The sequence below is a fragment of the Lepidochelys olivacea genome (genome assembly GCF_965140295.1).
Source record: "Lepidochelys olivacea isolate rLepOli2 genome assembly, chromosome: 7".
In the NCBI taxonomy this organism is placed as follows: domain Eukaryota; kingdom Metazoa; phylum Chordata; order Testudines; family Cheloniidae; genus Lepidochelys; species Lepidochelys olivacea.
Window position 1 is genome coordinate 22516165 of NC_140417.1, and position 24443 is coordinate 22540607.

General features: G+C 52.7%; 1 protein-coding gene across 3 annotated transcripts in view; it reads right to left on the reverse strand.

The window, feature by feature from the left end:
- The window catches only part of PLXNA1 (plexin A1), a 265301-nt gene that overhangs the window by 96467 nt on the left and 144391 nt on the right, over positions 1-24443 (reverse strand). For all 3 annotated transcript variants that reach the window (XM_084633341.1, XM_084633342.1, XM_084633343.1), the window contains exon 9: positions 9747-9861. In XM_084633341.1, the coding sequence (XP_084489467.1) occupies positions 9747-9861 (115 nt within the window). The remainder of the gene's footprint in view (positions 1-9746; positions 9862-24443) is intronic.

Consider the following 24443-nt stretch of genomic DNA (forward strand, 5'->3'; position numbering starts at 1 on the left):
AGGCAGAAACCAGAGGCAGGAATAGCAATGACTGAGGTGCCATTCCGCTGAGGAAAGCCATTCCCAGCACCACTGCCACCGCACATCTCACCTGAGCACCCAGAAACACTTCACAGACATCCCTAACTACCACAAACCCCTGCACCCCCAGGTCAGCCGAGAACCATCACCGTTTGAGAAGAACCAGACCAACTTGCCATGTGGTCCATCTCCCGGAGGCCAGTGCACGCTTGGGCCCTGCAGCACACTTCCTAGGACACTGTCCCACCTGCTTTCCAGAGCCCCAAGCAACGGGGCTCCCTTCGCCTCTCTTGGGAGGCGACTGAACTGCCTGATCCTGGTCGCCACCAGCAGGTTTTATCATCTCCCTTTTGCAGGTGGGGAAAGTGAGGCGTAGAGAAGGAAAGTGACTTGTGCAATGATAGAATCCAGGAGCCCTGACTTGCAGAGATCCATACTCTAGATCTCACTCCCTGGTGATGGTGGAGGGGCTCATTTAAGTCTCTGGTTTAGAGCCCAGATACTTCATATTTTACATACAATGCTGTAGATCCTCTCCAGGACACCAAGAGACAGAGGCCTGTCTCTGGGTGGGGACTTGCAAGAACGTCTCGGCTCTACCAATAATCCCGATATCATGGCAATGCCCCCACTCTGGATATGCCTGTCCCTCTGATGGGAACCTCCGGGGGATGCCCAGCTCCATACATTCTATGGGGCACTCTGAAACCTGCCAGCACTGGATCACAGGACAGATTGAGAGAGCAGCAGCTGGGTCTGAAACCCCACAACCTCCTGGCTGCTGCTGGCTCCCATCAGCCATTTGCTGAGGATGGGATGTTAGCTTCTGACGGGGTTTTAGCACTCTATACAAGCCCCCTGCAATTCAGGGAGGTACGGTGGGTGGCGCAGCCTCCCTGGCCGGGAATCCACACATCCTAGGGGGCTTCGCTTCTCCTCTTAAACAAGACCTGAAACCCCTCCATTTCTTTGGCTTCAAGGCTCTGGGTAACTGCCCCTCCCTGCTCACCCACCCTTCTCCCATCTCCCCCAAGCCAGCCTGGACTGCCTATGTCTGCTTCTCCAACAGCCACCAGTGCAACTTCTCCCTAGGCATGGAATGCTCTCCCTGAGCTGGCCGACAAGCCCACTGCCCTTGGACCTAGCGCCCTCCTGAAGACCCTCTCCCACCTCCACCAGCAATTCTCTGACTGACCCTTTAACAACAGGCTTGTGCTCCCTGAAGCCTCTGCTGAGTAATTGTGTGAGCTGATTGCTGTAGCTCCCTACCCTGCCAGCGATTCTGTTACCCCACCTTGCTCGGGCATGCCTGGGTGCAACAGAGAATGGGCCCCACAGTGCACGCACACAGTGATAATGCTCACGCTCTCTCACAGGAACACACAGTTAATGCTCGCTATCTCTCTTACACACACACACAGTTAATGCTCTCTCTCACACACACGTTTGCTCTCTCGCTCTTTCTCTCTCTCTCTCACACACACACACACACACACACACACACACAGAGTCAATGTTCGCTCTTTCTCTCTCACACACACACAGAGTTAATGCTCTCTCTCACACACACTCCCATTTTACTGAAGGAGCCAAATCCACCAGCTACGTCACATGTTCTGCATCTGCCGGGAGATTTGTCTCATCCAGCAAAAATCTCACCCTGCTCCAAAACAGGAAACACCTGGTGCTGGGAGCCCTTTCCAGTGAACCGCAGGCCCTGTCACTCCATGCCAAAGCGCGTGATGAGGTTTCCTCGGGGGGACTGGCTGTGACTACCCAGCCCTCCCCTTGTGTGGTGGCCAGGGGATTTTAACAACTCCTTCCTCAGCAACTTTCAAGCATCAATTCAAAGGACTGATGAAACTTCCTGTGCAGTCAATTAACTCCTGCCATGCTGGGCAGGAAGGCTCCACACAGCCCAAAAAGCTCTCCACCCAGATCAGGGGCCTATTCCCCATTCCCCTCCAGCTCCCCCTTCCAGACTCCACCACCTAGGAGCAGGGCGGGTGGAGAGTTGGGTTGGTCAAAAGCTTTCCATTTTTCTCCAAGGGTTTTCTACTAACTGAAATACTCAGTGGCCGTGTCTGCGTCCCTCAAAAACTGGAGACCTTTAATTAAAAAAACCCATATCCTAAAATGTTAAATTTTCACTTTTTCAATGAAAATTCATAATTTTCCACAGAACTTCCCCACCCTCCTACGCCTGTTTTCCAAACAGCTCCAGTCATGGAGTTGGGGCACTGCACCGACATTCCACCATACGGTCCAGATGGGTCCCGGCCGCTGAGATGAGAGTAAATGACAACCCTGGCTGGAACCTCCCAAAGTCTAGGGGCAGTGCCCGGGAGCCAGGGGGTGCAGCAACTGGCAACGAGGCAGAACCTGTTCCAGCTGCCTGGCTGCACCCCCGCCCTGCCTCCTACGCTGGGCCTCGCTCCTCTCCATCTGTATCTCGCCATCTCTGGGCCATTCTGACCCTCTTTCTTCCCTTCCATCTGGCTGCTTCTCCCCGTCCCTCAGCTCTGACATTCTCTCCTCACCCTCCATCTGTCTCTCTCCCCGCCCACCTCTATCACTTTCTGTCTCCCTTCCCTCCACCTTTGGGTGTCTCGCTCTCTCTTTGCTTCCCCCACCCCTCCATCTCTGGCTATGTGTCCCCACCTCCCTTCATCTCCCCCCACCTCCCTACTTCTCTTTGCCTCTATGGACTGCCTTCTCTCCCCTCTGATTCCTTCGCCAGGTGAGTCCAGTTCTCACTGGCAGGGGAATGGCTGTGGTATATGCACGATTCTACCTTGCATCCCCAGGAAGTGCCTGTAACAGGTCATGCCCGCCTACCCATGCGAGCGTGACAGTACACCATAAGGAACCAGATTCACCCATGCCAGGTCCTCAGCTCCCAGCACACTGGGGCAGCTGGGAATCTGACAGCCACTGCTCTCATTGGGGGAAATGCACTGGAGGACTTTGTTGAAGCCCCCGCCCAACCCACCCCAAATTCCTCTGGGAGTTGGTACCAACTCAGCTCACATTCCCCCTCAGTAAGGACCCACCATCTGCCCTCCCAAAACTGGTGGAGGGCCCTCATCTTCCTTTAGAAGGATTGGAACAGCCACTAGGGTGAATAAACCTCCCCCTCCCCGCCCCGCCGGCTGGTCCCTGCTTTCAATATAATTAGCCCTTCCTTCTGCTGTGATCCCTGTCTGCCGGCCTGCGTTAAAGCAACTCCGGGCCTAGCTGGCTCTGAGCTGGGACCTGGGCTGTCCCCTAACCCCCTTTCCCCTGAATTGTGGGTGCATTAGTGCGTGAAGGAGTCTGGCTTGATCTGGATTCCCAAGAGAGAAGGGGTAGTCCTGGGAGGCTGGGAAAGGGGTTGAGTTGGGAGGTTTGGAGGTGGAGGTGCAGGAGAGTTTTGACAGCTGATGGGGTTCAGCTGGACAGCACATGTCAGTGGCCTGAGGAGACGTGGTCTTGGGTTAACTGGAGCATCACACGGCAGAGGGTAAGATGGTTTGGACAAATGGGGGAAGGGGGTGACTTGTCCTGCAGGTGTGGGTGGCTGGTGCAGTCGGTACCTGGGGGACGGGTGCACCATCCTACAGAAGGGCCCGGTTCCATTCCTGGTCTCTTACTCCTCAGGGCTGCCAGTGCTGCAGAGGCCAGGCCGGGGATCCAGTGGTTAGGGCTCTGCATGCTGCCATAAGGTCTGGAGGAGAAGTGAAGACCCTGAACCCATTGCCAGCCCCAGCCTCTTGCTCTGCAGGTTCGTAGCCCTGGAGAGTCACTCCCGACTACACCTTCCACCCAAGCTGGCCGAAGGAGGCCCTTCCAGGCTCCCAAGGGAGGCCATCCTCCTCCCGGGGGCTTTGATCCTTTCTGAGGGAAGGCAGAGGAGCTGTGAGTCTTTCCAATGCTTCAGGGATGCCCCAAAGCCCGATCGGGTCTCCACAGCTCAGAGCAGCACCTGCTCCCAGGCATGGGGGTAGAGCTGACTGCATTCAGCCCAGGAGCTCACCACAGATCGTTGCAGCCTTCAGAACACAAGCCTTTCACGGTCCTCCCCAATTCCAAGTCAAACTCCCCTCCAGCAGACACACAGGACCCTGTCTCCGCAGAACAGCCTTTTACTAAAAGATAATTCAGTCTGAATGGCCGATCGCATTCCCCAGTCACCGCTAGGAATGGGACAGGAAATGGGAGCTCCTGCTCTTTGCCCATTATCACGGCCTTCCCTCCCACCACAGTCCTAGGGAAAGCCCGGGGGTCAAAGAGCAATGTGGAGTTAAACCTCAGGAAACCAAAGCCCAGGAATTCGAAACCCACCAATGGCCTCAGGGCAGGGGCTTAATTCTCACTGGCAGCAGGAAAGCAGCAGGGTGCTGGCTGTTCCCAGACACACCCTGAACAAACACAAGGACACATGCAATGAGTGATGGCTCCTACCAACCCGCAATCCCTCCTGGCCTGCTCCTCATGAACCAGCTAGCACCTGCTGTGCTGCCCAGATTTCCATACATGCCCCATGTAGACCACATCTTCTGTACTGCCAGTGCCCAGGAGCCTCCAGGGGAATGCACTGCTCCCCTGTTGAGCGTGCCAGACTGGCCCGGGTAGAATGCACCCATTGGGCTGCCTCATGCAGCAGGCACCTTGCAGTGCGCCCGATTACAAGGGGAGCTTACTGGGCAATGACAGCACCGCAGGTACAAGAGGAAAACCAGCAAGAAAAAGGGGCAGGAGATTTCCATTACCTCACTGGCCACACTCAGACAAGCTGAAATTCAGCCAGACCAAGCCCTGCTTAAAATAACTCTGAGGGTTAGACGCACACCCACAAAGGATTAGAAATTCAGGGGTCAGGTTGAGTCTCTGTTCTTAATTTGACCCGCAGGCGATGGCCCAGCACCAAGGAGGACAGCAGCAACCTCTACACACTCGCGGGGCTCAGCAGGATCTTTGTCTGAACCGCTCTCATTTGAAAACCTCACAAGAACAGGCTTTGTAGGGAGAGCGGCAGGACTCACCGGTCCCAGCCAGGAGGCACATCCTGGCAGACGGTCTACCAGTACTTCGCTACCCCTGCCAGGATCTGCTGAGGCTACCCCAAGTGAAAGTGGCCTCAACTGAGCTGTTCCAAGGCTCAGGTCCTGCCTGAGTCTAGCCACAAATGTTTGGCCAGGGCCAGCTCTCACCCATGCTGGAAGTTACACATGGTGCCAGTTCTCAAGCTTGGGCCTCTGGGAAGGGCCCATGTCTCACAAAACAAGAGCCTGAGCATATTCCCAGATGCTTTTAGGATCATCTCTCCAAAGGTAACTCCAAACTTCTGCCTGCCGAGGCTTGCACATGCAAACACAGCTAGTGTGCGCAAGCAGAACATGGAGTTACGTAGCTAACGGGCTGTGAATGCCCAGCGCTGACAGTACAGTTTGCAGGTGCGATTTTGGAGTTGGCTGAAAATGTGAACCCTGAAGCGCAGCTGCTCTGGAAAACAGCATCATTGGGCTCCATGTTTATTGGGCCTCGCTGATTCCAGACCATGTATCCGAGATATTAGGAGCCATACAAGACCAGGTCCTCTTGCCTTGCTCATGGAAGCAGCCTCATTGACTTCTGTGGGAGCAGCAGGAGGAGGCCCACTGACTTCCATGAGCCACGTGCACGAGTAAGGCATGTAGGATCTGGCCTATCATAAATAAAGTCGCTCCCTCACACGTAAGCGGCCACGGCACAAGAGTAATTGTGCTGCTGATGGCTGGGCTCCGGATGAGTAATTGCTCAGCTCTCTGCTTCCTTCCTGGAGGGCCCAGGCTCCCAGAAATGACAAAAGAGGGGGAAAAGAAAAATGAATTGTTCGTCGCTGGGAGCTTGACCTATTCAATGCCGAGCAGACGCTCATCAGCCCGGAGCGGCTGCAGCGGCAGGAGTCACGGTGGAAACGACGCAGCGAGAGGGAAGTGAAAAATACCAATGAGGGCACCTAGGCTGCACTGAGACGCATGGTTGGATCCATCCAACCAACTCACAGCTACCCCAGAGGCGCGCCAGACTATACCCTCCGTGCTGGGGACTCAGGAGACACCAGCCGCAAGAGATGAAGAGGAAAGGCTCCCAATGGTTATGGGGAGGAGGCTCTCTGAGAGGAAGATTCTGCTCACCCTAAGCATGGGAGCAGAACTGGACAGGGGCAGGGGAGTCAACTAGCCGGACTATTGGCCGGTCCCATAGCTGATGTGGGGGTGAAGGCCAACCAAGGGGTATATGTGAGGGATGGCTACGGACAGGAAGCAAGCATCTCTGGTGGGAGGAGGGCAGGAGGGAAGACCCCAGAACTGTGGAGGACGGGTGGCTGTGGGAAAGAGTCTGTGAAATGAGGTGGGAGTCAATGTTCTGGTGAATCCAGGCCTTATCCCAAGTTGGAGGGCTGACTAGGTTCTACAGGAAGATGCCCTCTGCTGGGGAGGTGAATGTATCTGAGCCAGCTGGAATTTCATAAACCCAGAGAGAGGAAAACAAGAGGGAAATCTTAGCTGTTTTTTATACATGGGAGAGTACAAGCTTTACTCTCTCTTGCTCCCTGGGCCCAGTCCTAGCTTGGGATCCCTGATGTGACATGAGTTCTGCCAGATCTCAGCCTCCCCACTAATGGGCAGGCAGGAGAAAAGTGCCCGAGGTCACTTTGCCAAGTGTTTTTTTTTTAGTAAGAAACACATCTGAACCATCCCCCTGAAGGAGGCCCATTGCTCCTTTCTTGGTACCATACCCCAGCAGAGAAAGGGGAAAGCACCTAACAGGTGTCCAGATGGAAGGGGGACAACACACACCATGTCTAAAACAAGGATGAGGATTGTGCTCAGAAAGCCTCATTATTTCCAGCACTCTCCGCTAATTACTCCGGGAAGGCAAATGGGAGGCCTGACTTCCCAGTGCTGCTAATTCCTTCTCCAATCCAGAGAGGCCTCTCCAAAAGCAAGTGCTTTCTTTGGCCTGCCTTCAGAACAGGATGGCTCTAAACCGCAGAATGGCGAGCTAACTTCTGTGCCTAACGTTGAGGGCTGTGTGTCCATCAGACAGAACCGCAAGCGGCAGGTCGATCTCTGGGGGCAGACAGCCAAGGCAATCACCAGAATGCAGTGCGGTGGTGCTTTTAAGCTGATCAGCACCATTTGATACCGGGGGGGGAGGAGTTTATGACAGTTTGAGTCCAACAGGAACACTCTCATTTTAAAAGCAACCTTGAAACCACCTCTCTCAGGTATTTACAAGTACTTGTTTCTTGTAGTGTATCAGCAAGCCAGGACTTCGGCTACATCTACACTACGAGCTGGGGGGTATGATTCCCAGTTCACGCAGACATACTTGTGCTAGCAGCCTGGGCAGTGGCATTACCGTGCTAGCTTCCCCGAGTACCAACCTTCCTGAACCCCGCGGGTACGTATGCAGGCTGCTAGCCTGTGCCACCACCCACGGCTGCCCGCAGCACCACGGCTACACTATTTTTAGTGCACTAGCTCAGGTGAGAGCTAGCATGAGAATGTCTCCTCCAGCTCGTCGTGCCAATGTAGCCTGAGAGACTCTGGCTGAGCCCAGAAATTCATCACAGCTAGGCGCTGCCTCTTCTCTGCAGCAGAGGGCAGGGCATCCCTCCCCCGCAGTATTCAGGTGCATAAGTGCTAGACGCTGGATAAGGTGAACAGGTGCAGTTCAATCACAGCAAATCAGTCACCAGCCTCTGGGCGTCCGGAGCACTTTTCACCGGAACATCCCAAAGCACCAGTTAGGGCTCGCAGAGCCCCGGAAGCGCACACATCACAAAGGGTCACTGCTCTAACCACGCAGACGTTTCCTTGCCTTTGGCGACTCAGTCTAAAGCTTCCAGCATGGGAAGGGTTAGTGCCGCCTCTGACAAAATCAAGCTGCAAAGGGGAAGCGATGGAAGGGCCGAAGGGAAACGGTTCTAGGCAAGTGGCAGTTTTTAACAGAGCGCTCCTAACACATGGCTTTTTAAGGGAGCCCTTTTCTTCCAATTTAGAGGCAGGTGACAGAAAACACAGACACCCCCGGGGAGAGAGAAACCCTCATTACTCACTGGCTCTCTGCAGCAGGCCGAGCAGCTAGCAACACGGGACAACAAGGCCAGCAGGCACGCATGTCTAAATCGGAAGGGGGATTCAACTGCTGGCTTCAGGGCATTAATGCAACACCACAGCGGGTCAGGAAGGAAATTCCCATTGAACCCAGCTCTAGTGACATTGTGCAAATGCCCACGCAGACTTGGGGGCGGAAACAGGCATTGGGCCGCTGCAGGAAGCCACATGCCGGCATTGCTGGGCCTCTGGCCACCGTCCAGAGATAGAATGGGCTGCATTAACTCTGAGTCCCATTCAGAAGGCCTACAGCACAGCATGGGTGAAATCCTGACTCCATGTAAGTTAATGGTCGCACCTTTCATTTTGCAGCTTCACAAGCCCTGGCACCACACCACCACTGAAGGCCCCCCGCCCTGCCACTGCAATGCCACCAAAGACCAGAGCAAGTGAAGGAGCCGACGCCGAAGGGCTGCTGAAGACCCGGAGCGCCGCCGGGTGAGAACCAGGGGGTGGCGCCGTTTTTTATCCCCGCTCCCCCTGACCCGCCGCCGAAGACCTGGACTGCTGCCAGGTGAGTAAAGATGTAAAAGGTGCCAAATAATTTAAAAGGCGCCACTTCTGCTCAGTGGGGGAGCAGCCGCGCCCCGCCCCCCCAGCTACGTGACTGCTCTCCCCCCTGGCAGGGCATGGAACACTCCCCACAGGCAATGGCGGGAGCTCTGGCCTAACTGTCCAGAAGTGCCTTGTGATGCTGGGTGCTCAACTTCAAACACGTTTGCAGAGGGCAGATGCTCTCATTCTGAAAATCGGGCCCCTGTAACGGTGTTTCAAGCTGGCCACCCCAAAACCACCAGTTACTTCAAAAGGCAGATCCTTTGCTTGAGCCATCCGGAGCTAGCCTGAACAAAGCATATGCTGTCAGGACCAGCCCGGCACTGGCTCCTGAAGGAATGGACTGAGACGGTCTCACGAGCCAATTTCCTACTCCACCGGCCAGGGCTGTTCATGGGTGTAGTGAGACATACTCAGGGTGACGCTCATTTGCGCCTGCACACCCTGGGGTTGCAAATGTTAGAGGCCAGTTGAAAGTCTGGCCTAATTTCTACAAGTCTCTAACTCCACTAAGTAACTGCAATTAAATGACTGGGGAGCCCCCTATGACTGCAGCACAGAAGGTGTTAACAGTCTCAGTGGCAGTGGGTTTGAAGCTGCCTTGATAAGATAAGGCGGGGGAGGAGGAGAGGAACCACCTGGTTTGTAATGGACATACTGCCCCCCAGGCCTCACTCTTAATGTCTCACACAGTGACTGAGCATCAGGACATGCTGATGATGCCAGTGACGGCTAACCAGGCAGGGAAACAGCCCAAGAAAATCCCCACAACTGCATCCATCACTGCCCAGCCAACAGAAATCAAGAGCAAGCCCTGGCTGGGGGGCTGCAGGCCTGAGGCCGTCACAGATTTAGGAAGGTTTCAGGGGACAGAGAAGGGACAGTTTTAGAAAGTACCTTTCCCCTACTGCAGCTCTATAGATCTCTCCCTTGCAAGCCAGCAAACAGTCCTTGTCATAATCCACAGCAGAGCAGATGGGAGGTGGCTGGAGACTCGGGGGCAGCAGTTTTATGGCTCCTTACCTCAGACATGTTGACACGCCCCTCCTGGAAGGAGCAGTCAGCAGCGTTGTGGGTGCAGATGTGCCGATATTTACACCAGTGGCATGGGAAGGAGCCATTCACACAGGACAGGCAGCTGTAGAGAGAGAGCCGGTGAGATAGCATCAAAACGCTGTGAGGCAGTCACCATCTCTTATGGTCCCAAAGTGCCGTACAGTCGCAACAGGGACCATTCCTCCACCCACAGAAATGCAGCCACTTCTAGGGCGGAAGCCAATGGCTGTATTAATAGTCCATAGCAACGTTAGGCCATACAATAATTTAGGACAAGAGGTGAAAGCACAAACTCACGCTCCAACTGAACCTGCAGGGGGGATTTAGGGAGGCAGAATGGAATTACCCAGAGTCAAATTTGGCCAGCATATAAGGGTTAACATCCTGACTCTTGCTTAAAGTGCCATGGGATTTTTAATCACCATGCAAGGTCAGGGTCTTTATTTCACATCTTATCCACAAGGTTGTATCTGGTACAGCACAGAGCCACCTAGCACCACCGTGGGGGCAGCACACAGGCAGAGGGGAGAGCGTCCTTTACCATGTCACCCACCCACTGCCTGCAGCGCAGCACCCCTGGCACCACCCTCGGGCACTGGGACAGAGTGCAGTCAGAGGGGTGACAGGCCCCACCAGAGTCACCCCTCCACTCCCGACATCAAAGCACCACCCTGGGACCCTGAGGTCAGTCTGGCTTCTAACAGGGGAGCCCCCCCACCATGCCAAATCATCCACTCCCGAGCCTGTATACAAGTTTACAGCATCTCTTGCTCCTCCTCTGCCCCCTGTCATAACACATGCTGTGATGACACATGCCACGTGGTCAAAGGCAGGGGACCTGCGGTTGCAGGCTGTGACCCCTCTCTCTAACTTGGCAGCGCTGGGTCCTTCCTTTCCCGCCTGCTCATGAGGGGGCTGAATTGCACACTTTGTGAGCTTTATTTCTGGTTTTATGAAAGGCAATTTTAGCAAATGGAGTCAGAACAAGGCCCCTCCATTGCAGGGAGAAAAAGCCTACTGCATTAATGCACATTCATTCAGAGGAAAATTATAATTGGCCAAAGGTTGGGTCAGATTAACATTTCATGACTGTAGTGCCTTTCACTTGCTTACAATGCAATGTGTGTGACCCCCTCTGTTGGCCCCCTCCCACATCCTCAGTCACTCGCTGGGCTATGCCTGTGTTTCCTACCCCCTTCTCTGGTTGTGTGTGTGTCTCAATCCCTCCCACGGTTTTCTGTCTCCTTCTGGCTGATTGTGTGTGTGTGTGTTTGTGTGTGTGTGTGTGTGTGTTTGTTTCCCCCTTCTCTCTAGCTGTGTGGGTCTCTCTCAGCCCCCCTTCCTCTCTCTCCTCTGCCTCTCCCCAGGGCCCATGCTCACAATTGTTTGATCCCACGAGCCATGCTCCTCTACTTTGAAGTCCCTGTGTCAGAGACGCCTGCTTTGGTAGGATACAGACATGGCAGGCAGGAAGCTTTTATTGAGCACAAAGAGCACAACTGCAGCCCTTCCAAAGCACCGTAATTAGAGCTGGACGAGAAAAGGAGACCTGGAGTTGCCTCAGCATGTCAGCCGATTCCCGGAGAAACTGAGCAGCGAGCCAAGCCTGCAGCACTGGAAAGGCACGGGGCCCCTCTCACCCACCCACCATAGCATTGGGGCTGATGCAATAGTCTGCACTGTGTCCTTGGCCCCACGGCTGGGCATAGGGATTCAGTGTGAAATACCAGCCTGATCCACACAGAGAGGATGGTGGGAAGGGGCAATGAGCTCATGCTGAAGCCCCCTGCGGGGGACAACAAGTGCTGCTGGATTTGTGTTAGCTGTCGATCCTGCTCCAGGTTCTCGTGGTCTGGACGGGCTGCCTGCTGACACTTCCTGGGCTCTATTATAAACCACCCCCGGATTGTTCACCTGGGAAGAATCCTACTAACCTGATGGTATTTTGGCCTTGCTACATATTCACGTGGCCTAGGGCTGATCACACCCAGCTAGCATGTTTGCCAAGGTGTTAAACCCTGTCTATACTTGGTGTTAATACGCTTTTAAACAGCACTTTGTTTAAAATGTGCCAGCTAATATGTTCTTCAGAAACACCATTTCTCCTGTCTAGACAAGGCCACCATCCTGTTGTAAGACACATTTCAGAAGTGCTTTAACAGCCTGGTTCAGGTCCAGGATCAGCCGACACAGAGTATTTCTAGTAAAGATGGCGATCTCACATCACAAGAGGGCTCAACACAGGCAGAATCCCAGCTCTAAGCCATCACCCAGGTATTAATGTGGTTGTTAAATAGCTGTTTAGCGCAGAGTAAGTAAATGAACAGGGAGTCTCTAAGTGACACCAACCAACAGTCTCTGACACGATCTCTGCTTCAAGGGTCAAATCACCAAAGAGCTCCGTGCTTTACTGGCATGGGGCGTGTCTCCACTGGGAAGGGTACAATTCAGGTCTGCACCATTTGAGTCCTGACACCACAACGGGCTCCATCAGGACATGGCGCTGTCACAACCCCACAAGGCCCTAAATTAATCCAGGACTCTCACTCTCAAGCCAGGCTCACAAGAAGCAAGAGCGTCCCATGGAACCAAACCCAGCCTGCTGACTGGGAGATGGGCAGCAGCGCGGGGGTGGGGGACCGAGAGGGAGGAAAGAACAGCAGCACAGCATAGATTACCCCAACCAAGGGCTTGTCCTGCTGCCATTGTCCCCACTAGAGCAGAGCTGAGCCCCCAGCAATTACATGGAAACACAAAGACACCCTCAGGTACACAGGGCCCTTGGCAGGAGTGAGACCGGTGCACTGCCTGGAGTGGAAAGGCTATCCTTGAACCCCAGCTCTGAACAAGTCAGGCTTCCATGACAGCGCCCCCCTGTGGGGCTTTCGCAGGGAGAGCGGTGAAGGAGTTGAACGGGAGGGGGAGAGCCTAGATCTGCAATGTAAGGAAACAGAACGCCTCCCAAACAGGAGGCTCCAACCAACTCAGGAATCACGCTGAATTCCTTCTCCCCCACCCCCACCGAGCTGTCACTTCAGAGGAGCTGGGATAACACAAGGATGGTGAGTGTGACATAGATACCAGGTCAGACAGATCTAGGTGCAGGCAGCTTCTGTTCAAATCCACACACCTGGGGCTTTGCAGGGACAGAGCTCCTTGCTCTCGAGTTTCACACCCCATTACATATACAGCAGTAGCTTTTTAAATCCATGTGCACACGCTAAGGAAATATTTAATTAAGCTGCTTGCAAAGGGGCTGAAGTCATTTCCATGTTTCGCTCACGTTTTCACTTCCAAATGAACAGCCCTTGTTGCTTTACCCACAAATATGTTAATTGAGATGCTCCTTATGCAAATATATGCAATTTTATTTCAGCTGCAGATATTCAACTTAAAAGCACAGCTGTAGCCTCCTATCTCCAGTAGCTTTGATGGGGTGGTGTGGAAAAAAAACAAACAACAAAGCAAAAGGATTGCGCCTAACGTCCCTCAAGCAAGGACTGGGAGGCAGACAAATCTGCTGTCGGGGTGGTGGGGATTGGCAATTAATCCAAGCAATAAAGCAGGATCCATGGAGAGGTTGGTCAAAGGGGGTTCATGGGTACAAGCGCCTGACGGGGTCATCACTGAGGGCAGAGTAGACTGTTTGGGTGGCCCAGTGGTATAACTAGAAATAAGAGGATGAAATGGAGCTCCGGCAAATACAAGCTGAATATGAAGAAACACCTCCTAGCCATGAGATTTTTCAGGCTGTTTCATAGTCTCTCAAGCCTCCATAACTCTGGACATTTAAAATGAGGCTGCAAAAACACTGGGGAATATGGGGTACGCCCTGCTCAAGGAGCTGATTGGACCAAAGAGGACTCCTCCACCTAGGGATCTGTGTCCCACATACAGACTTATACCTAGCCTTTTCCCATGTTAACTTCAAGGCTAAGCAGTCTTTTCTTTCTCTCTCTAAGGTCATAGCCTAATGCCTCCAGACCTCTTCTAAAGTTGCCATCAGTCCTGAATTGGGAGGGACAGCCCCACACTGGGGGCTTGATCCTCCAAGGCACTGAGGCCATGAGCTCCTCTCCGAGACAGAGCACTCCAGCCGTGTGGGGGGGGGGGAGGTCGGGGGTGAGTAATGAGTGTACCTAATCATCTTCCACTCCCTTCTCCCAGCCTCCCCTGGGCTGAGTCTCTGGGTTCCCTCTAATTTTTCCCACCTATGTGCGGAATGAATTTTGTTATGTGCACCAATATGGGGGTGATGTGTGACACCTCACCTTCATATCAGTGCACATAACAAAATTTATGTGGTGGGGGTGGGGCCAAGGGCTTCAGAGTGTGGGAGGGGGCTCAGGGCTGGGGCAGAGGGTTGGGGTGCAGGGATATCAGGGATCCGGCTAGGGTGGGGCCAGGGATGAGGGTCTCAGGGCTGGGGGAGAGTTGGGGTGCAGGGGTATGAGGGCTCTGGCTGGGGGTGCAGGCTCTGGGGTGGAACCGGGTATAAGGGGATCAGGACTAGCGCTAGGGCAGAGGGTTGGGTGGGAGGGAGTGCTCTGGCTGGGGTTGCAGGCTCTAGGGTGGGGCCGGGGGTGAAGGGTTTGGGGTGCAGGAGGGTTCTCCGGAGCACAGTGGGGAGAGAGGACTCCCCCCAGCTCTCCCCCCCCACAGCAGCACCTGGGGGGGGGGGGGGAAGGCACCTCTCTCTGCCAAGGCAACTCTGGGGCTGCAGGATAGGCACCCCTCCCCCCACCCCCACAGGTCCGGGGCGGGGCTGAGTTCAGGGTGGGGCACCCCGGCTGCAACAGGTCTGGGCCACAGCGGGGTTCGGGCTGGGCCCCCCCAGCTGGGTTTGAGCTGGGAGGGCTGGGCCGCCAGTAGGGGCAGGGTAGGGGCGCCCCAGCCTCGGAAGGTCCAGGCAGCGGCATAGCTGGGGCTGGGGGGCCGCCCCGGCCGTGGCAGGTTGGGAGCCAGGCTAGGTTGGGGCTGGGAGAAGGGTGCTCCTTCCCCAGCCGTGGCAGGTCCCCGGGCGGGTTCCCTGAGCACCTGCGCAGCCCCAAACAGGGTGCCACGCAGTTTACAGGGAACTCAGGTCTCCAGCATCCCCAGTTATACTGTAGGCTGGAGTGAACTCATGTACCTGACCATTTACCCACACTGGGTTCTCACTGGCCTGTTGGCTTCCTCTTCATCTGCCAGGGAATAGACTTATTTCTGGTGACTCTAATAAACTATTCTTCAGCAGCCTCCAGGGATTAACATTTCCTAATTTATACCTTTAGGCTCCTTCTAACCTGAGAGAGCCATTTTTAAAGTGCCGGTTCCTGGAGTTCTGCAGGACATTGTTACCTCTTGCTAGGATTCCCCTCCACCACGAAGATATCAAACTTAATTATATTACGGTCACTATTACTTAACCCCTAGTGTACAGTGGCATTAACAGAGACTGGCTGGCCAAACTCTAGATAAAACATATGGCAGCTAGAACACAAGCACTAGGGAACCTAAACTCAAGCAGTTAAAACACAGTTCTGGCATGTGTTAGCCTTGCCTACCCTAGTCAATTCCAATTCCAATTCCCCTCTATTCAGCAATATTTCCTTGGCAAGTCCAGGAGTCAGACTGGGACAATAAATTAGTAATTCTACTCTCCTAAACTCCACTTGCAGCCTAAGCTTCTCCCATTCATGATACCGTAATGAGACCCAGATGGTACAAACCATGTTATCATCTACATTGTCATACCAGGCGTATCTCTGTGATCATAGACATTTAGGGTTGGAAGGGACCTCCGGAGGTCATCTAGTCCACCCCTGTACTCTGAGGCAGGATTATGTATCACTAGACCATTTCTGACTGATGATTGTCTAACCTATTCTTAAAAACCTCCAATGATGAGGATTCCACAACCTCCCTAGAAAGCCTGTTCCAGTGTTTAACCATCTTTATAGATAGAAAGATTTTTTTAATATCTAACCTTAATCTTCCTTTCTGCAAATTAAGCTGATATCTGATTGTCCCTCTCTCTCCTTGCACGCTGTGATCAGCAGTGAAACAGTTAGCTGCCTTGAAATGTAAATGATCACGATTAGGTTTTAGAACTAATAATCCCATATTCATTTCAAAGGGTAAGCTGAAACCTCTCCCAGAGCTCACTTTTCAGGCAGTCTGCAGACTCAGACACCACTGCACTAGTTCGCACTTGTTGTTATGAAGAACCACCTTCAGAACAGGAAGCAAGTGCTAGAGAGAAGATAATGAAAGCTGAGATTCTAGAGAGGAGACACTTCTAGCAGTAAAACGTACTGGTTCAATGAATCACGGCAAACTGGCCCAGTTGGATTCCTGGTGTTGACAAAGCACATGGAAGAGCCCGCGCTCTCTGCTGTACGTTTGAGAGAAGCGCATTCTGCCCAGCATCAGGCTGTACTACATGTTCGGGGTTTTCTCCTGAAGTGTCCATTTGTCATGACTGTCTGTTCCCGATGCAGTGGCAGGTTGCTCGGCAGCATGCTGCCATCTGTGCAGTCTCTCTCCTGCTTCCCACCCTCAGGCATTTTTAATTCCTCGTCACTTATCAACTAAAAAGCTTTCATCACTCCTGATAACTGGAGGAAATCTCCCTCACACCCTCCCTTAAACTTTAAGCATTGGGGCAGACAGCAACTCCCCCTATTGCACCTGTTCTGCAACCAACCAAACCAGGCTGGAAACTATTTATGTTGGAGCCACAGTACAGACCCGAACGCAGGCACAGAGCCCCAACCAGCTCAACCGCCATGTTACCCATGACTAATTCACCAGCAATTTCTCCTGCCTCCTCCAAGTGGTGGACATGAGTGGAGACAAACTCAGCAAAGACCTCAAGTTAGGCAAAAAAAAACCCTACCCCGAAGGACTGGGTTCATTGGGGGCAATCACCAGGAAGCAGACTAGCAGAGTTTCCAGTCACACTCCCTCCCTCCTTGCCTCCTAAGAGTCTCTGAGCATTATGATGATGATTTATTATTTGTATTACTGTAGCTCCTAGGAGCCTGAGCCATAGACCAGGGCCCCACTGTGCCAGGTGCTGTACAAACAGAACAAAAAGATCCCTGTCCCAAGGAGCTCATAGTCATGAAACAATCCATGTCCACGGTCTTCCCTGGAACCTCTAAGGGGGTCACAATGGGCTGGGGTGTGTCATGGCTGTAGGTCCCGCACCTAGAGAAAGAGCAGTGAGGTCTGCAGACAATGAGGATCACCCTAATAAACATAAAGCCTTGCAGAAAGAGAGGTGGAGTGAGCAGCATTGAGTGGTGGACACTGAGCCTTGGGTCTGAGGCCAGAATCTCCACTCATGGCCTGCTACCCCCGCTAGGTGACGGCACAGCTGGGCTGCTTTCCTTCCAATTTTGGGGTCATTGTGTAAATTCAACCCTGAGCAAATTCACAAAAGAAACACCTGATACAGGAGCACCAGGCGGCAGTGCAGGGAGGTGTTTGAGGTTAGTGAGTAAAGGAAGTTTCTGGAAACCACAGGAGAATCACCAGGCCATGTGGAGAAGGCTATAGTGAGTAGAAAGCATCACTCCTGAAATCCCAGCTAGGACACAATCAGCTTCACAGAGCCCAGTCCGAGAACCTGTGGATCGAAACATCAGGAGACAGTTTCCTGGTGGGACATTCAGCCAGTTTAGAAGTGGGCAGCTCAAGTCCCCATGGCCGTCTTCCTTCTGTCCCAGGGCCTGGTCCAAGCCTAGCGAAGCAACAGGAGTCTTTCCATCGAGTCCGATGGGTGGCATCCTTCCTCATTCACCTTCACTTGCTCTTATCCCCAGGCATGGAGTGCATCTTGCCATTATACTGGCAGGTGCATGGCCTGGAGCACAAATCCATTTGCTTCTCTGATCTCCAGCTTATGGCACCGAGAGCTCTTAAGCGCTCTGTGCAGAGAGGGGAAGGCAGAAAATAAAACAAGAATCCATAGCGGGGGAGGTAAGCCTGATCGGGGAAACAAGTAGAGAGTGGGAGGGAGGGAAGGAAGATGCAGGGTGAAGGTGGCCAAAGGTGCTCCCCGAAAGTGAGAGAAAGGAAGAGGCAGGTGTTTGACATGAGCAGTCTGGGCTCTTTCATGCGAGGTGCTAGGAGGAAGCCCTGCTGGTGTGGAGCATTGCCTGGAGCAGTGATTTCTACAGAAGCCAGCCCTGGAGGAAGGACACAGAGCAAACCATGGGAGACGAGGGGAGGAGGGGGCAAGTTCTGTTACAAGCACATAGAGAACAAGAGAGATTCACTGGAAAGGAAAATTATATACATGATCTGTGCTGATGGAAACAGCATCTGCATACGCATAGCAGCTCCCTCTGACTTCCTCAGCTCCCCCGAGCTACTTTTAAGACCATATCTCGGGATGAAAGATACATCCTTAGAAATATTAGATTCCATTATAGCCTACATTTGGAGCGGCAGCAGAGAGGGAGGGGGGGTTGCGTTGCAAGCTCCTTGAGCTTTGCTTCCAGAACACACTGATGGGGGGTGCTGTGAGGGGGCCTGTGATAGGGGTGTAACCCCTTGGGGTTTAGCGAGCATGGCTCCTTTAAATCTTTTTCCTAAGCAGGGAGGAGGAGCAGTGAGAGAAAGGAGGGAAACTTCAGGTGGGGCTCTGGAGGAGGGAGAGGGAGAGAAAGGCTGCAGCCCGCAGGCCCTCAAAAAGTGAAGCAGCAGAGAACCTGCCTGAAGCCTGGGAAGGACAGGGTGGCCGAACGGGGACACCCCAGGACAGGAGCCAGGAGGAGCACTGTGCCAGGGAGGAATCGCCCGAGAAGGACAGGCTGGAGCTGGACCCAGCATCACTGCTGCCCAGAGCTGCATGGGGTTTTGAGTACTGGGGCTTGTGACTCTACATTGGGAATAAGGAGGGAGGCTGTAGCTAGTTAAGTGGAGAGGTAGTCGCTCTGTGTGGCTTTGCAGAGAGCGGCAGAAGAGGGCACTGGAGGGGTTTGTTGGGAAAAGTTCAGTGGAGCCGAAGACGACCAGGAGCACCCAAGACTCAGCACTGAACTGGAACTTTGCTCAGGTCTCCTGAACTGTGTGTGCAGACATATTGCTCAGAGTCTGCCCTCTCAGACTGTGCTGCCACTGGGCCTGTGGGGCCTTGGTTTGGATGCAACCCTGTTCTGCTGCTCCCCCTACATTTCCCCTTGTTGTTTTTCTCCTCTCATCCCTCTGTAAATAAATATCTCCCTTTGTTATAGCCATTGTACTTTTCCTGTGGGTGTGTGTGTTCACTCTGGGGGGTTTGGAACAGGTGCCCCTGGGGTGGAAGGGATTTTTTCCTGCTGCATTCCTGTGTGCGCCGTCGCTTGGCCAGAGCTGCCTGCAGAGCAGACTCCATCTTGCCCACGAGGGCGCTAAAGTTAGAGGGAGAAGTCATCAGTGGGTTGATGACATTCCCTCCACAGAACCCCACGACCTTGGGCAGTCTCCTGCTAGTCTGTGGCAGACTTCTGTCCACGTCACCAACTGCCAGCCCTCTTCGTACCCACCAGGGTACACGAGAGACCTAGGACAGGAAGAGCAAGGAGTGCTGCAGGCTGGCTCTCACCTCCTTTACACCCATGCCACTCTCTTTGCTCAACCCAACCCACCTCTTTGGATGCCTCTTTGAACTCACCTCTACACCTTCGTTCGTGCTGCCCCATGTCTCCCTCCTGACCCTGCTCACTACACCTCCTCCCTCCCATTCTCACAGTCCCCTCTGAAAAGTCGCAGCTTCAAGGAGGCCTTTCAACCAAAGCCTTAGATTTAAAAAAAGAAACCTCAAGGTTCAGAGTAACAGCCGTGTTACTCTGTATTCGCAAAAAGAAAAGGAGTACTTGTGGCACCTTAGAGACTAACCAATTTATTTGAGCATAAGCTTTCGTGAGCTACAGCTCACTTCAAGATGTGCACATTATTCTCCCAGGGAACTTATCGACCTTGCCCTTGTCCTCCCTACACCGCTATGTCCCCCCAGCTCCTCATCTTGTTGTTGGTTTAACTCAGGCCCTGATTCTGCATCCCTTACTCCAAACAAGTAGCATAACAGTCCTGTTGGAGGCAGTAGGATTGCTCACATAAGTTAATGCTACTCACTAGGAAAAAAGTTGCAGAATCAGGCCCTAAAGTTATACGATCTGCAGGACAGGGACATGATCTGTACTTGTTTTGTAAAGCACCAAGCGCATCTGAATTGCAGGGCATAGGCAGAATCATGTGGGAAGTCTGGGACCAGGATAGCAGGGGGACCAAAGGTCTGGACAGCGGAGCACGAGCAGAGCTAGGACAATTTGTACGACACCTGTCCATGCTACACCTGGCTCTAGCAACTACCAACAGCCCGACACTTTCCTGAGTTTTAAGCTATAGAAGAAAGAAGGAAAAAGGCAACAGCGGGAGGAGGAGCCTGGAAGAATCTGTGCAGTGAGCAGGGGCGGCAGTGATTCACAGGCTAGCAGCGAGCCCAGCCCCTGCCTTCCTTAGACTGCCATGCAGCACCCGGCCCCTGAAGCAATGCATTAAAATCCCATTTGCCTAATGGAGACTTATAACAAAAGCCTGACCTGTGCGACAGGGCTGCTCTATTCAACCGCAGCAGCATTCACAGGCCTGAAGTTAGAAGGACGCCCGACTGCAGCTGTAGTAGAGTTACAGTTGCTCAGCCATTTCTGTATTGTTTGGGCCTCTTGTTTGTGATGCCCTCAAAGAAGCTTTATAAAAAAAATGTATTTTCCTGCTTCCACAAGGGACGAACACCAACTCCGACCCCCCTCCCCCTGTCCCACAGGGCTAGCGGAGCAGAAACGAAACCAGCTTCCATTGCTTCGCTTCCTTCTTTGTGCACCAGCATCACCCCAGACGTTGTCCTCGTTCTGGGGGTAGGGGCTTTATGGGCAGTCTGCTGCCACACAAGCAACATGGGGAGCTCACACGGCCGGTGTGGTGGAGGCTCCAAGAAAGAACAGCTTTGCTAGGAGATATTAAGGGGTTCAGTTATTGACCACTGATGGTGCTTAGGGCCATCATTGTCACCACCTAGGGCAGAGCTCTGGGCCTCCTTGTTTTCTATGCCAACACCTGATGGCATTGTCTCACATACAGGAACTACACAGCAGATGGGCGTGTATGAGCCCAGGCGTGATTTCCCCAATCCAAAGTGCCATCCCACTCCCATCAATAAAGTTCCCCGCAGTGACTTTCCAAAATCCTGCCATCCATCTAGATCAGGTACCCTATCACCATTTGAACTTTTATGGGACCAGCTTCTGTTGGCGAGAGAGACAAGCTTCTGAGCTTACACAGAGCTCAAGAGCTTGTCTCTCTCACCCACAGAAGTTGGCACCATAAAAGATCTGACCTCCCGCACCTTGTCTTTCGAATATCCTGGGACCGACATGGCTACAGCTATGCTCCCTATGCCATCTGACATTCTCTGTTCCCCTGTGCCAATGGAAAGAGTTAGTTTCCATGCTAGTGGGGCTGCTGCTTTGTAATGGATTCATCTCTGCACAGGTGCCTATGTGAGTCTGAACAAACTTCTACTAAAAACCAAAAGTTTTGCATAGTTTATCAAAATGAAGAAACTGAGGAACTAGCCCCCATGTCCCTTAAACTTCCCCCCACCCTGTCCCCAGAGTCCCTCCGGTCCTGGCTCAAGACTTCAGAGAGATGCCACAATGGAAGTTCTGACCAAGAGATTCCAGAGGGGGGAACCACCCCACAAAGAAATACTAGGAACAGATCTGTTTGGGTTGTCCACAAGCGAGGTCTCTTTCACTTTCCTCTGAAGCAGCTGGGACTGGATGTCCCTGGGAAACAGAGTTAGGACACTGGACTGGATGATGTCCCTAACCTCTGTTTGCCAGAAGCTGGGAATGGGCGACAGGGGATGGATTGCCTGATGATTACCTGTTCTGTTCATTCCCTGTGGGGCACCTGGCACTGGCCACTATCGGAAGACAGGATACTGAGCTAGATGGACCTTTGGTCTGACCCAGTATGACCGTTCTTACGCTCTTAAGGATGGCCCCTACTCTGATCCAGTCTGGCAGTTCCTGTGATCCTACAAGCCAGCCCTCCCACCAGTACTCTCCCACTCTCATATCTATTATTTCCCCCCTCCTAGACGTCTAAGTTCAGATGAGTTCTCCCTTCAGAAGTGTGTTCCTATATTGATCTCTCTTTCTCTCCCTCTCTGGAATTCTCAACTCACTTTCAAGGCAGATTTCTCACTCATCTATGTAGCCAGAGAACACCGTCTCTATTCAAGTTGATAAGGGTAAGGGACCTAGCATAATGTCTTTATCTCTAAAGAGGATTCAATTTCCTGAAGAAGGGGGAGGGGAGTTAACGCTTACAAGGAGTGCCCTGTCATCTGCATACGTTTGGACACAGAATGACTAACTGGATTAGCAAAGCAGCTGGAGTAGCCTTTAAAGGGTATGCACCTGATCGGGACAGAAAACCCTCAAGTGGCAGGGCAAGCAGGGAAGGAACCTACACTAGGTTCTCCCTGGGGAAATTCCTACCCAATCATCCCATCACGGTGCGGGGAGAGTTTGCACCCCTGACCTAAAGACCAGCCTGCATGGCCAGCCAAAAACCCAATGGATTCACATGAATTCCAGGGTCAGTGGGAGGCCCCTACCATTGGTGCGGGGGTGGGGGGGTGTCTCTGCATCAGCTCTGGGTCTCTACTGCTCCACGAAGCATGGCTCAAATATAAGTATGCTGACAGGGCTCCCACAGTTGATGGCTGCCCCAAAGACACCCCCCCCACACACACATACACACTTTAAGGACAATCCCCACTGCAGAGGAAAGACCCCAGAAGGAGACTACAGCCTGGAGCTATACATTTTGTCACTCTGTGCTCTACAAAGCTGATATATGTCCCCCCACAGCCCAGCTCTTCTCCATAAACGGATCGCACCACCCATTGAGTCCCCTCCTCGTGAGCCAGGGTAAGGGAGGAGAAATCATTGTCATAGAAGTTGCTAAATCCCTTTTCCATGCCGAAATGTGCATGGTACGAGGGAGTACAACAGAGCCCAGTGTTACTCTGTACGTTTCTCAGCCAGAGTTTTAGTGAAAACACACAGAGCCCTGGGCTCAGGACAGCTTGCTCTAGGCCTCAGACGTCACACTGAGAGCACTAAGTAGCTACCTCTTAACCAAAGGCCTCCCCCAGGGCATTTCAGGAAAAAGTTCAGCCTTGTCTAGTCACTATAGGTAGAACGGCAGACGTGCCCAGCACATTGAAAAAGTACACAGGCAAACCCTTGGTGCTAATCTAGGCTTAACAAACAGGAGTCTGGGTCGTCTTGCCACAGCTTTTTTGGAAAGGAAAGAGACTAGATTCTTCTCCGCGCGTCTGCTAGATGTCACACAGGGCTGGCCTTGAAAAATCAGCTGTGGGACAACCCTGTCAGCAGTCAACAGCACTTCAGTGAGAACTGGATAATCTGTATTGAGAGGTGCTATAGGCCTCCAACTCCTAGTGTCACGGTGATTCCTCTCTCTGCAAAGCAGAGCGAAGAGAGAATCATTGCGAGGCTCTGTCACAGCTCTCTCCCTTCTCAAAGCAGGTTTTGAAAATATTGATGAGGACAAAACAGATTAACTCATGGGGGCATTTATAAAAGAGAGTTCTAACCCCCTCCTCCTCCCATCTTGGATTTACCAGGAGGACTCCAAGACTCTCCCAGTTCCTGTTTGTTAATTGGAGCATGGAAATCCATAGCTTCCCAAAAGGGGCCATTACTGAGAATCCCCTACCTGTCTCCTTATCAGTGTCCTTCACTTGCAAGAGGTTACTACGGAAATCAGGAACAAGGCGCATTATCTTTGTCACTAATGCAAACTGACTTGTTTTCAAGCAAACCGAGCTAGTTTCTATTTTAATTCAAGCCTGGCGATGCTCAGGACAAGGTCTGCTTTCCTGGTGACGCTGTAATGCAGCAGTTACACTGGAAACAAGGGCTCTGATTCCCACCTGCACCTTGCAAGAGACCCAGCTCCGGATAGCAGTGGGCAAGTGGCAAAACTCTAAGCCCAGACGTGCGCACACATTAAAGCTGCACTACCGGCTGTTCTACCTTATGGCAACTTCCCACAGCTATATATATAGGCTGCTCTGCAGCCCAGAATAGCTGGGACGCTCGCACAAGCCCTCCAGCCCCAACACACCTCTTCCCACCCGGACCCGCTCCATAGCATACTCCTGTGCCACAGATTGTCTGGGGACAGTGACACCGAGCCATTATGCCTGCCTACATCACCAAGGGAGTGCCTGCACCAGAGGAAATTACAAGAGATAGAGGACTGAATGCCATCCAGATGCGAGATCAAGATCTCACCTCCTCCTTGAAGAGAGTTGTGACAAGATTTTCCAAGTGATTTTGGTACCCGACTTGAGACACCTTAAAGGGCCTGATTTTCATCCCCCCTCTGGAAACCAGGCCCTTTTATGGCATCTAAAGTTGGGCACTGTAAAACGCTAACCGTTTATGAAAATTGTAGCAGACATCAAGAGATTTAGGTTGCAAATGTTGGAAAGGAACGTAAGAGAGGGAGAGGAGAGGCAATTTACAAAAACCTAACACCAGTTGAAGTGTATTCATGGATTTTTTTAAAAAGCTTTCAATATAAACA